The 13669-nt window shown below is 44.5% G+C and overlaps 1 protein-coding gene across 1 annotated transcript in view; it reads left to right on the forward strand.

Annotated features, from left to right (window-relative positions):
• Positions 1-13669, forward strand: part of NLRC3 (NLR family CARD domain containing 3) — a 71150-nt gene that overhangs the window by 37120 nt on the left and 20361 nt on the right. Inside the window, exons 9-16 of the mRNA XM_069106654.1 lie at positions 603-686; positions 1522-1605; positions 3680-3763; positions 4733-4816; positions 6065-6148; positions 8167-8250; positions 9085-9168; positions 10328-10411. Coding sequence (XP_068962755.1) covers positions 603-686; positions 1522-1605; positions 3680-3763; positions 4733-4816; positions 6065-6148; positions 8167-8250; positions 9085-9168; positions 10328-10411 — 672 coding nt within the window. The remainder of the gene's footprint in view (positions 1-602; positions 687-1521; positions 1606-3679; positions 3764-4732; positions 4817-6064; positions 6149-8166; positions 8251-9084; positions 9169-10327; positions 10412-13669) is intronic.

Here is a 13669-nt window from a genome sequence, read left to right on the forward strand (position 1 = left end):
TTTTGTTTTTTCATTGGCTAAATTTTCCCTTGTTTCCTTCTCCCAGAATGCAATTCTATATATTTGTTATATTATTTTATATATCTATTATATTATTATATAATGCATATCATAATTTTAATTAATTTTAAATTATAATCTATAATCATAATTTAAAATCCTTTTTTAAAAGAAAAAGAGACAGAAGTTTTTAAAAATCAACATTGAGCAAATGTTAGCTGGGCTACTGGAGACAGTTGTACAAACACAAAGATGTCCACCCATTCACACTTCCTGGTCCTTATTCAGGGTAGGACAACAGCCTTTGTGCCTTACCTGTACCCTCATTCTGTATACTTTGGTGCCCAAAAGGGCTATCTTTCCTCACCTTGGCAATGCACCTGCTGCCCAATCCTGCTTCATTCCTCCTCTGAACTCCTCACTGGGATATCACATTGGGGCTCACACATAGGTATTTCCTAGAACCGTAGGGACATGATTGCAGGGAGAAGGCAGTCATAACCCTAATCCCTGTGCTTCAACCACACTCCCTGCCTGCCCAGTCCTTTGTCCAGACAGTGGCTGATGGATGGCATTTATGAGTGACTCTGATTCTTCCTCAGCTTACAAAAGAATGCCATTGGGCCACCTGGAACCAAGCCAATTGCGGATGCCTTAAAGAAAAATGGGAGCCTGAAGGAACTCATGTAAGGAATCCCTGAGAATGCTTCTCTTTCCATAATGTTCCTTGGTACCAAGGTGTGTGAAGGTTGGACACTGGTGGTGAAAAGTAGATAGGCTAAGTGGCCGGGGAACTATAACGAAAGTCAAAAGACCTGGGGTCCGCCAAGCCCAGAGTGACTTCTGACTCCCTGAATGGCACTCAATTAGCCTCTGTCTCTTCGGCTATTAAGTGTATTTCCTGACTGCACCACATGTACTCCTAGGATCCATGATTTCAGTGGGCAGTACTCCCCCTGCTGGTAGCAATGGAAACCCTTCTGTGCATGGAAACTGGGATTTTCTAGCTGTTACGGCTAAAGAGATTTGTTACCCATTGGACAGCCTTTTGGTGATGATGAAGCTCTTTTGAATTTAGCTAGCCTCGTGGACAGCAGATGTGGTTTGTTACCTGGCCCATACTTGAAGCCTTCCCAGTTTGAAAGGCCTTAACGAGACTCATCATGATTTTTAAGTGCCTAGTGTCATGTCTATAATTTTATGAAGTATCAGAGAATGCCTTTAGTGGAAGATTTTATAAACAAAGTACTCAAAGGTTCAACTTCCAGGGAATCAAAGACAAGAAACTGGCACTTTTGCCCCTTATCCTGTGTGAATGACTTTGAACAGTTGCACTTGGTCCACTAGGAACTCTTGAGAGGAATGGTGACTACCTTGCTGGCTTTGTGAGCTGCACTGACAGGGTTCCCTGAGTCATGGGAGGGAAATCTGGTCAGAAGCACCTGCCTGCCTGCCTGGAGAGGAGATGTGGGAGGAGAGAATGGGACTCTGGGCTCACCACTATTATCTGCTTGTTCTCAGGCTCTCTAGTAACAGTATTGGGAATGATGGCTCCAAAGCTCTGGCAGAGGCACTGAAGGTGAACCAAGGCCTTATCACCCTTGAGTAAGTCTGCTTGGTGGAAAGTCAGGACCATGCTCACTGCTGCTGGTGGTCATTAAGCATATATTCTCTGAGTGGAGCCCAAAGTGGTCTCTTTAGGGCTTCTTCAGGCAGATTCAGGGTGGGTTATGGGTTATGTTGGACTCTGAAAAGAGAGAAAGATGCAGTGAGACTCAGATAGAGAAAGAGAGATTGAGACAGACACAGAAAAAGAGGAAAGGAGAGGGAGACGGGGTAGGGTGTGTAGATTTTTAGTCATACATTTTATTGCCAGAAACTAACCAAGCATAGCCCACAAACCACTGGGCAGTCCTTCAACCTTTCCCAATATTCAAAGCCTTTCCCCTTTCTTGCCAGTCTCTGTACATCTCTCCTTGCAATGAGAATAGCATGGGTCAGGCAGTCAAGAGAAGATCAAAGGGTGATGCTTCTGGAATAATTCAGGTGGGGAATGGGGTCCTGAAAGGAAGCAAGGAGGGTAGATGGAACCTCTCAAGTTGTCCATAGGCTGAGAAGTTTGAAGACCACAGATGTACAGGAAAGGGAGTGGCCAACAGGGAGAATATATCATTTTTCTTCCTTCCTCCCCAAGAACAGTATACATGTGGTGCCACTCTGCACCTTGCCTACATGGTGTGTCTTGGGACCAGCCCTTGCCGACACCACTAAGGGCTCCTTCTAGCTTTGCAATGGTCTTGGGCATGCTCTAATCTCTGGTGGTGCAGTATCTGGAACTCTGTTGCCTAGACCTTCAATATTTATAAAATATCACAATGGTGCTGCATGGGTGCACTGTTATGAAACCAAGCTGCCTGGCCTCTACCAAAATCAGATCCATGACCAGAGCTGTCCCAATTACTCTTGTGTAGAATGGGAAGCTCATACACACGTATCAATCTATTAATTCCCCACTGTCCCTAAGTTCATACACACACACACTGATATATAAATTCCCCACTGGTCCTGCCCCTCCCTACTCCAACACTCTCTTCATGCTATATGTTGTCTTATACAATCTAATTTCTTATCCAAGACTGTCCTTGGAGTTAATTTTGATCTGTAACCGTTATAAATATGTCAGAAATGAGCACGGAGTGTTATTTGCCCTGGACTACCGATTCACAGGATTTTCTGCCGGTGACTTTGGTTTTATTAGTTCCATCCTGGCTCTAGTCTGTGTGAAGCCCTAAATGCCCCATATTATCTGTGTAAGAATCTCTAGGATTCACATGCAGTGTATTCTCTCCAAGGAATGTAGCTGAATAGCTCTCTAGGTAGGGTCAGAACACTGGAGATCTTGGAGCAAATCTGTCCATTCTGAAGCAGCAGGAACCTAGCAGTGAGGTTTACTTTGGAGTTGGAGGCAAAGGAAGGAAAAGGGTAGGTGTACAAGCATGTGACCCCTTGGGGACACTGCTAGACCACAGCTCCCTAATCCAGGCTATACTGTGGGCTTGTCAAATATCTAAATCTTCCATACTTCGTAAACTCAGTGCAATAAATCTGAATGTCTCAGGGAGGGGCTGGAGGGAGGAACCAAATGCAGGGATGGGAAGCAGGAGGAGAAGACAGATATTTTAGTCTCTAGATTCCTTGAAGTAAAGGCCTTGGGCATTAACCATTCACACAATGGTTATCTGAAGTCATTTGGGGGGGGAGGGGGAACGGGCATAGATTATAAGCTCCATGAGGGCAGGCACCTTGTCTTGTCAAAACTTTAGCTCTCCCTCAGTGCCACATACAAGGCCCGTAGTAGGTACAGGAATGAATGAAAGAGAAAATATTTGTTAAGCATTTACTACGTGCCAAAATCTGTGCTATGGTCTGAGGATGTCCTCAAGAGAAGTAGCAGCGATTGGGGCAAAGTTAGAGGGATCACGAAGAGTCATCGGGGCATAGATTGATACAAACATGACCAATGTCTTGGTGAATGGAATTTATTTGACTGGTGACTTTGGTCTCATTAGTGATGTGGGCTAAGCAGAACTCACTCATTAGCCATGGTGGGACATTGACTCCTCTGACAGTAACCAGGCCAGGTCTGCAGCACGTAATGGTTTCCCTCCTCTGTCTTTAGCCTTCAAAGCAATTCCATCAGTGATGCTGGGGTGGCTGCCTTGACATGTGCTCTCTGCTCAAATCAGACTCTCCTCAGCCTTAAGTAAGTCTTGGTTCCTGTTTTCCAACTGTGCATTCCCATTTCCCAAGGGAAATCTTCCTTGCTAGGACCAAAACGGACTGATTCATCATTGTGAGGTATCATTCAGGACTTCCCCACCCCCACAGGAAAGAAGCCTGGAAGAGACCAGGGCCTGCCAAAGGGTGAAGTGTGTGCTAACATCCCGTGAAAAGCTCTTTTTTGGCACACACAGAAATGGACTTAGTAAGCAGTTGCAATTACAAATCTCTTCCTTTGATCCAGATTAGAGAAGGGCAGCATACCCTGGGTTGTTTGGGTGACTGTGTAGTTGAGTGGAAAGTATATTTGAAGTCAGAGGACCTGGATTCAAATCCTCATGCTACCTTTGTAATCTTGGGCAAGTTACATTACCTCTCAATTTCCTTGTTTGTAAAATGAGTGGGTTGGACTATACAGTCATTAGGATTATGACCACTTCTAAGTCTTCAGTAAGAATACCACCCCCGAAACAGCAAAATCTGTTTGTGGTACCACTTTCCTCTGGTGTCACTGCTCATTCTCTCTGTCTCTGTTTCTCTCTCTCTGTCTCTATCTGTCTTTCTTTCCTCTGACGAGGTGGAGAGGTATAGCAAGGAGGGGTATAGCCAAAAGGCTTTCCAGAAACTTCAGAACCCTCAAGGTGGGGGAGCTGGGGAAGTGATGATGACAGAGTTGATGATAGTTGGCACAGATGTGGGGAGGGTTCTCTGCAAAGGGGTGTCTAGTGTTGGTCTCCCCTTAGCCCCTCATTCCCAGCTTAGCCATTCTGCCCCCCACCTGCCACCTCTCTTTTCTGAGCCTGGCCTCCCACTCAGCCCTGTGGTTTGCTATGGTCCTTTGGGCACCTAAGGTTTCCTGGTCCTGAGAAGGTAGAGAGGCACCTGATGTGGTCTCTTTGGGTGGGCCTCCATTCCTCCCTTTGGAATACTGGGGATTACTTTCTTTCCTCAGCCTCCGAGAAAACTCCATCAGTCCAAAGGGAGCTCGGGAGATCGCCAGTGCTCTGCGCAGCAACCAGGCTCTTCAGAACTTGGAGTACGTCAGGTCTCTTGGCGGGGGGAGGTCTTGGTGAGGGAGAGGGCAGTGGAAGGCAGGGGCCATTAGTCCCTTGGGTCGATTTTTTCCTCAAGATGGTTTATATAATTTTAGTGCCCCCTTGGGAATTTTAGCCTCCCTGGCCTATTCAGTAGTTGGTTCTCCCCCTACCCCACCCCAGGTGGGCATAGAAGGGACCAGGAGAGAATAGCCATCCTCTCTGACTTCACAGTATCAGGGAAAGAGCTTAAGGCTTCAAACCAGGAGACGCGGGTTCTAATGCAACTCTGCCATTAACTAGATATATTATTGTAGGCAAGTCACTTTTGGATGTGTTTGTCCCTCTTCTCTCCCCCCCAAACCAAGTATAGGACTTGGCACATAGTATACAAATGCTGATTGACTGATTGGTTAAAATCACCTCTCTGAGCCCTAGTTTCCCATATGTAAAATGGGTATAATATCTGCCTTGTCTATCTCACATTGTCATTTGGTCTCATGGTGACACAAATAGGAAATCGTCAAGGGTCTCTTAAGTTGCTCTAGATGGGTGGTGTCAGACTCAAGTAGAAACGGGTCTGTTCAGGCCACAAATGAACATTATTTATGTCGTGTTATATTTTTATTTATTTTGTTAAACATTTCCCAGTTAGGTTTTAATCTGGTTTGGCTGTGCTCTGGAGTTGTGCAGCCTGTGGTAGAGAGTCAGAATGTGGTGACTCGATGAGAAGAAAATAAATCCTAAAATAAGAGGGATTTAGCTTAGCCATAAGCAAGAAGTTTGTTAAAGGGCAGACTAACCCTGGAATGAGTCAATAAGGGAATCTGTGAAATCATTTTCCCAGGGACGTTCTAACTAGAGATCAGACACTAATCTAGTCCTCTAGAAGGGTTTCAAATAGACAAGCTCTGTGCAGTCATAATAATTAATAGCTATTTACCAAAATGCTTTCCTTACAACAGTCTTGAGATCAGTAAGTTAGTACAGCTATTTCCTTATTTTCTAGATGAGGAAAGAAGCTCAGAAAGGTCAGGCTACTTGCCTATACCCACACAGCTAGTGAATGTTAAAACTGGGACTCGAACCCAGGTCTCTGATCTCCTTAAATCCATGATATAATCCATTTCCCAGGCTACTGCCCCTAAAGGTCTACTGTCTGCAATTCACAAGGCAGGGAGTTAGTCTTGTGTTTGGGAGAAGCCCTAAGAGATACAATTCACCTTTTGCGTTCCATTGCTCTTACTTAGCCTGACAGCCAACCTTCTCCATGATGAGGGCGCGCAGGCCATTGCAGCAGCGGTGAAAGAGAATCGAGTCCTCAGAACCCTCCAGTGAGTTTTCTCCTACCCGTGATATTTAATTCTTCCCTACATTCCACAAACCCCAGTTTCATCAAACTTATCAAAAAGTATTCATTAATCATGGGGCTCACTCTGTACCATACTGGGAAGTAAACAAAGGTCCACAGACATTCCAGCTCCCCTCCTCAGCACCTCAAACTCCTAAAGACCATGTTTGCTTTCCCCTCCTCCTTGCTTTCTCTTCCTCCCCTCAGGATCTTTAATTAACTTACCTGTCGTACATCCCTTTGCCACAGAGGTAACTAGGTGGCCCAATGGCTAGAGTGTCGGGCCTGGAGTCGGGAAGATCTGAGTTCAAATCCTGCTTCAGACACTTCCGAGCTGTGGGACCCTGGCCAAGTCACTTTACCTCTCTCTGTCTGCCCCAGTTCCCTCAGCTGTGAAAAAGAAGATCATAGGGGTGGCTAGGTGGTGCAGTGAATACAGCACTGGCCCTGGAATCAGGAGGACCTGAGTTCAAATCCAGCCTCAGACACTTAATACTTATTAGCCACGTGACCTTGGGCAAGTTACTTAACCCCAATTGCCTCCCCTTAACCTCCCCTCTCCAAAAAGAAAAAAAAAAAGGAGATCATAATAGCACCTACCTCCCAGGGTTGTTGTGAGGATCAAATGGGATAATAATTGTACCATGTCCAGTACAGCATCTGACACATGGCAGGCACTTAATAAATGTTTGTTCCCTTTCTTTTCCTTGTTCTGTAGTGTGATGATCTATACCTTGCCCAAGGTTGCTAATGACTGAATCTTCTGAGGTGACATAGCAAGTCATTTGCCCATTGTGATCTTCAATTTCCTCGTCTTTAAGGTGAAAATCCACAGGCCACTAGATGGCAAGGTGAATAGAGCAGCAGCCCCAGAGTCAGAAGAACCTGAGTTCAAATCTGGCCTCAGATATTTACTAGCTATGTGACCCTGGGCAAGTCACTTAACTCTAATTGCCTCCCAAAAAAAGTTGAAAGTTCAGACTAGATAACTTCTACAGCCCCTTCAAACTCTAAATCCTGGGGACTTTTTTTTAGAGTGCTTTCAGTAACACCCCAGAGTGGGGAACCCTGGACACTGAGTACCTATGGAGAGAGTTGGCCCTGGAGGCAGCCTACATTTGAGCCTTTCAGTTTAAGCCATGTTAAATCAAGGATCAACAGCATCATCAAGGCAGACTGCTGACTCCAGAGAACCTGGAAAAGCCATAATGACAACCATAATCACGGCCATCGAGGCTTCCCCTTGGTTCACTTTCTGTGGTGATCTGGGCTGACAAGGCAGGATAGAGTGTGTTTGGCTCCTGGTTCTGAAGCTGGTGCCACAATTCAAATCCCACCTCTGACACTATGTAACCTTATGTAAATCACTTAACCTTCCTGGACCTCAGTTTCCCCATCTGTAAAATGAGGGAATTCAACTAGGCATGTTCTGAGGGTCCTCTCCAGTTTTGGTTTCATGAACCTGGAAGCACGGAGGGATTGGGTTAACCCTGGGAAACGAAATATCCAAAGAACAAAAAGATATCTTACGTGAAATTGTGAACTTCTAATAGATACAATTTTTAAAAGGTAAATATTTAATTTAATAAGGTAGTAATAAAGTTGTCCCAGTTGTGTCCCTTCTGAATTCTTTCTTTCATGTATTTTAATGTTTTATTCTTTTCCTTCGTCTTCTTTTTTCTTTCCTTTTCTCTTTTCTCTTCTTTCCTCCTTTTCTTTCTTTTTTCTTCCTTCCTTCTTTTCTGACTTCTTTATTACTATCTACTAACTTCCTCTCCGCCCCTTAGACCCCCAATACAAGCCCTGGAGTAGGATACATATGGTTAGGCAAAACACATCAACACATTGGTCATGTCTGAAAATATAAGACTTATTTTGCACTTCTAGCTTCTGTGAGAAGTATCTCACAGATAGGGGGAGGATTTCCCCTGGCACCTGCTGTTGGCTTGATCTCTGAGACCACATTATCACTTCTGTTTCCTGGTATCTTACCCTATGCAGCTTACAATGGAACTTCATCCAGGCCAATGCTGCCAAGGCCCTGGGCCAAGCACTACAATTCAACCGAAGCCTGACCAGCTTAGAGTAAGTATGTGACCCTCCTCATTGGGCAGCCAGGAAAGATGTATGTAGGCAGGAATGGGCTAACTATGGCTAGAGAGGAAAACCACTCAGTGGTGGAAGGTCATGCCAATGACTGTCAACAGTGCTGCAGGAAATTCTAGCCCTGAAACTGAAAAATTAATGCTTTTGAAACACCAGCTTGTATATTGGTCACTTAAATGCCCAGAAATAAACCAGAATCTACTGCTTCCTCCCAATCTGAGGTGAAAAAAGACAGCATGACTGATTCACTAGAATAATTTGGAGCCAGGAGTTCTTTTAAACTTAATTTTCTGGGGAATATTATTATTTTTGTTTTTTAATTAGTCTTTTATTTATTTAGGGAATATTATTAACAAAAAACAAGCATGGGCAAAAAATTGCATTTTACTTCAATTCTTCCCTATCTTATTAAATATAGTGAATCACAGAATCTTTCTTTGATAGCTCAAGATCTTTCTGGGTCCAAGGGTCACCATTTTGAAGATCATTTATAGTGCTATCATGAATATAGAATTAAAAGTCTAAGAGATGGACCCCAAAACATCTTCTGGAGGACCAAAAAACAAGTAACTAAAGGAAAATTTTATATGAGCTTGTTTTCTGGTCATTTGCTACTTCTCCAAAAAGTGGACCACCTTTGAGTTCCAGGTTAGGGTTAAGGTTATTGGATTCTGGTTAACTGAGGCTTTACTATGCATACTAGTTATAGTCTAGTAGACACACCCGATCTGGACTTAAGTACTAGCTAGAGCAGCAGGGGAGTGGCTGAGATGTGGAAACCAAGGAATAATTGGGGGACTTGCTGTGTTACAGTTTACAGGAAAATGCAATTGGAGATGAAGGAATGAAGGCCCTTGCCAGGGCATTGAAGATGAACATGAGCCTCACAGCTCTCTAGTAAGTCTTTGCATTATATAAGCTAACAGTCAAGGAAGCCAGTCCCAGTTCCTCCCTCTTTTTACATAATTTTTTTTCTTTTTGTTTGTCAGTCAAAGGAATCGTTTTCTTAGGTTGTTGCAAAACAGGCCATTTAGAAGGTAGGCATCAAAGAGAGAGAAAGTCTGTTCCCCCCAACTTTTCTTGGAGACTTCCTTTGAGACTACTTTTTTTTTTTGCTTTTTGGAGGGGGGGAATGCAGGGAAATTGGGGTTAAATGACTTGCCCAAGGTCACATGGCTAGTAAGTGTTAAGTGAGTCTGGATTTGAACTCAGGTCCTCCTGACTCCAGGGCCAGTGCTCTATTCACTGTGCCACCTAGCCGCCCCTGAGACTATCTTTTTTGTACATAGTTGTTTAAATGTTGTTTCTTCCATTAGACTGTGAACTTGAGAGTGGGGAATGTCTTTAGCCTTTCTTTGTATATCCCCAGTGCTTAGCACATAGGCACTTAATAAATACAAATTCACTATTTGATTCTAATCTCAGGGATTCAGGCATGCTGCAGCAGTAAGGGAAGTCTTTGAGCAAAATGATCTATTATTCAATTCAGTTCAAAACACATTAAGTCCCTATGCTGTGCTTGACACTGGGGAAATACAAAAATAGCTATTACATAGACCCAGATCTCAAGGAATTTACAATCTATTTTGGGGGAAGCACAATGTACCCACATAACTTCAATACAAGGGAGAAATTAATAAATGCACTGCAGAGGTCCAAAGTGCTCTGAGAAATGTGAGGGGGAGAGCCAACAAGGAGTGTGCTGGTAAATGTTTAACAACCAGGTCTCTGAAAATGGGTGACACACTTTTAAATTTAATCTGCATTAATATTTTTTTTCCATAACTTTCTTAAGTCTAGATAGATGAACAAAACAATAAATCAAGCCTTTGTTTGTAGAATTTGCCAATTTGCAAGGTGTAAGAAACGATGTTCTCTCTACATTGGATAAACTGGTTCCAACACATCCTTGTCTTCCTTTATTGTACATTATTGATAATAGATGAGAAAACTAAGTATTTGTTATAATTGAAATAATAAATAAAATTGGGTTTGGAGCAAGAAATGATGCAGGGCAGATTTGCTTGTCATATATTAACTACACCATTTCTTGCAGTCTTCAGGTGGCATCTATTGGTGTGCTTGGGGCCCAAGCCCTAGGTGATGCCTTGGCTGTGAACAGGACCTTGGAAATTTTGGAGTAAGTATATTGGTCTTTAGGGCTGCAGCTTCTCATACCAAGAAGCTTGGATGTGAATTTACATATCGTGTCAAGTCAGGCAGCATTTATCAAGTGCTACTTCTGTGCCAAGCATGGGGCTATCTGCTCACAGTCCTGACTCCCAAGGAACCCACAATCTAATGGAAGAAAACATGCAAGGGCTATCTAGGATAAACTGTAGTTACCTTTAGAGGGAGGATAGTGGCATTCAGGCAGATCAGGAAGGGCCTCCTGCAGAAGGCAGGATTTTAGCTGGGACCTAATGGAAGTCAGAAAGCATAGAAGAGGAGGGAGAGAATTCCCAGCTGGGAGTGGGGAACCAGTGAAAACACTCCTGATCAGGAGACTGAGTGGCCTGAATGAGCAAGGAGGCCAGTGTCAGTGGACTGCAGAGTCTACAGAGGGGAGTAAAGGGCAAGAAGAAGGCATAATTCTGACGGAAGACAGATTCCTTATGTATGGTGTGGTCTTCCAGACATTATTTGTGGATGACAATGTACTGACTGAATCAATCCCCCAAATGCTACAGAGCCTTCCAAAGGAGGTCCACAACCACTCAAAAAAGTATAACCTAACATCACCCAGGAAAAACTGTGTGAATAAAAAAATACCTCTTGGGGGTTTGTGGGAAGAAGGGCACTCCTGTGCCAAATACTGTGCTAAGCTCTGGGAGTACAAAGAAAGGCAAACCACAGTCCCTGTGCTCAAGTCTGATGGGGGAGACAACACGCAAAGAACTATGCATGTCCTAACAAGCTATGTACAGAAAAAGTTGGGGCTAGTCTTAGAGAGAAGGCACCACTCAAAATAAGGAGGGCCGGGACAGTCTTCTTGGAGAAGGGACTTTAGCTGAGGCTTGGAGGAAGCCAGGAGGCAGAGATAACAGAGACAGTTTCAGACATTGGCGGGGGGGGGCAGCCAGTGAAAATGGTGGGAACGGGGAGATTGTTATGTGGGAGGAACTGTAAAGACAGGAAGAAAGACTGTAAAGGCAGGGAGGGATCAGGTTATGAAGGGCTTTTAAAAACCAAACAGAGGATTTTATATATGATCTTGGAGGTACAGAGTTTTGGAGGTACAGGCCCCTAGAGTTTTTTGAATAGTAGTGATATGGTCAGAAAGGGAATCCAAGAGGAATGACCTCCAAGTTCAAAGCAAAATATCCTCATAACCTCCATGGACGCTATGATACTGTGACTTGGTCTCCTGACCATTCCTTCTTTCCTGACTCTGAGCTATGTAATCCCAGGCAAGTCATCTAACCTTTGTCTGACTCAGTTTCCTTTGCTGAAAAATGAGGTTAATAATAACACCTATCTCCCAGGTTTGTTGTGAGGCTCCAATGAAATCCTTTTTATAAAGTTCTGGGGGCGGCCAGGTGTCACAGTGAGTAAAGCGCCAGCCCCAGAGTCAGGAGGACCCGAGTTCAGTTCCGGCATCAGACACAACACCCACACAAAAAAACTAGCCATGTGACCTTGGGCAAGTTACTTAACTCCAACTGCCCTCCAAAAGGCAAAAAAAAAAATAAAATAAAGTTCTGAACACAGTGCCTGGAACACAGTAGGCACTTAAGATATGCTTGTTTCCTTCCACCTTTCTTGAGGCTGTTGATAGGGAGCCCCCGGAGTTTATTGAATGGGGAGGAGGACATGGTCATACCTGCACTTTAGGAAGATGTATTTGGTGGCTGAGTGCAGGGTGGGCTGACGTGGAGAGACTTAAAGCAGGAAGAGCAACCAGGAGGTTACTACAAGTGTCCAGGAATGAGGGGATGAGAGCAGTGTCAGAGGCGAGAAGGGGAATGTATTAGAAACGTTGGGAAGGGAGGGATGTGGAAGGTGAGAGAGAGGAGCTGAGGACGACACTATGATTGTAAACCTCGGGGACCGGGAGATGGTGGCACTCTTAACAGTGACATTGAAGAGAAGTGGGGAGGCGTTACAGGGGCAGACACAATGAGTTCAGTGTTAGACACGCTGAGGTTAAGCTATGATCCATTCGGTTCAAAATGTCCAACTGGCAGTTGGAGAGACAAGAGTAGAGGCCAGGAGAGAGGTGAGGGCTAGATAAATAGATGGGAGAATCATCTGCATAGAGGTGATCATTAAATCCCTAGGAGCTGTTGAATAACCAAGTGAAATAGTCTAGAGGGCAAAAAGCAGAGGGTCCAGGATGGAGCCCTGTCTGGGGGACACCCAAGAGTTACAAGCCGAAGATCCAGCAAAGGGGCCTGAGAAGGAGAGGTCAGGCAGTTTTCATGTAAGGACAGAATACAGACTCTTACCTATCCCCACTCCAATCCTCTGTTTCTTTTCTATGAAGTTTGCTGCATTTTTTCATTTTCTGCTTTTGTGCCTACCATCTGAGTTGGCTTACTTCAGTCTATGAGGATAGCTGGGCCCTGGTGAGAATCTGCTTATGGGAACAGTCACTGAGGGTGATGTATACAAGTCGAGCCACTTATAAGGGGTTTAAGGATGTTGTCTCTATGAGGCTGTCTAGGACTCGTTCCAGGGAATCCAGCCCTCTGATTGGGTTAGCCCTGTTGGTGGTAATCGGGATGACAGCAATAGCATGGGGGAGGTGCTGCCTCATTTGGGCCTCTGGATTTACAAGAGCTGATCCCCAGGCCTTGCTTGGTCCATTTTTCTTTCCCGTGTGTGACCCCTTAATAGTACCTGCATGTATGCAGCATTGTCTGAGTCCATATCAACCAGTTAGGTTTATACACACAGGGTATCATAGTGGTGCAAAAGAACATTTACTAAAATAGAGATGCAAGATAAATAACAATGAGCAACGCAGCATAAGGGAGTCAGGCTTCCTGGTACAACAACCTCCTAATTACAAACACCTGAAATAGATCTTGTTGCAGTATCAAAGTTCAAGGAAAAGCTACTATTCCCCCATTCCTCCCACCACCCTGTCTCCCTTCTCTCTCTCTCTCCCTTCTATCTCTCCCTCCCTCCCTCCCTGCCTGCCTGCCTGCCTTTCTCTCTCTCCCCTTTTTTTTGGAGGGGGGAAGTCTGGGCAGTTGGGGTTAAGTGATCTGCCCAAGGTCACACAGCTAGTGTTAAATGTCTGAGGTGGAATTTGAACTCAGGTCCTCCTGACTCCAGGGCCAATGCTCTATTCACTGCACCACCTAGCCGCCTCCCTCCCTCTCTCTCTCCTCTGTCTCTCTCTTTCTCTCTCTCTCTCTCTCTCTCTCTCTCTCTCTCTCTCTGTCTCTCT

The sequence above is a fragment of the Petaurus breviceps genome, unplaced genomic scaffold (assembly GCF_028583685.1).
Source record: "Petaurus breviceps papuanus isolate PSGF00001 unplaced genomic scaffold, PetGlider_PUasm1.0 138, whole genome shotgun sequence".
Lineage (NCBI taxonomy): Eukaryota > Metazoa > Chordata > Mammalia > Diprotodontia > Petauridae > Petaurus > Petaurus breviceps.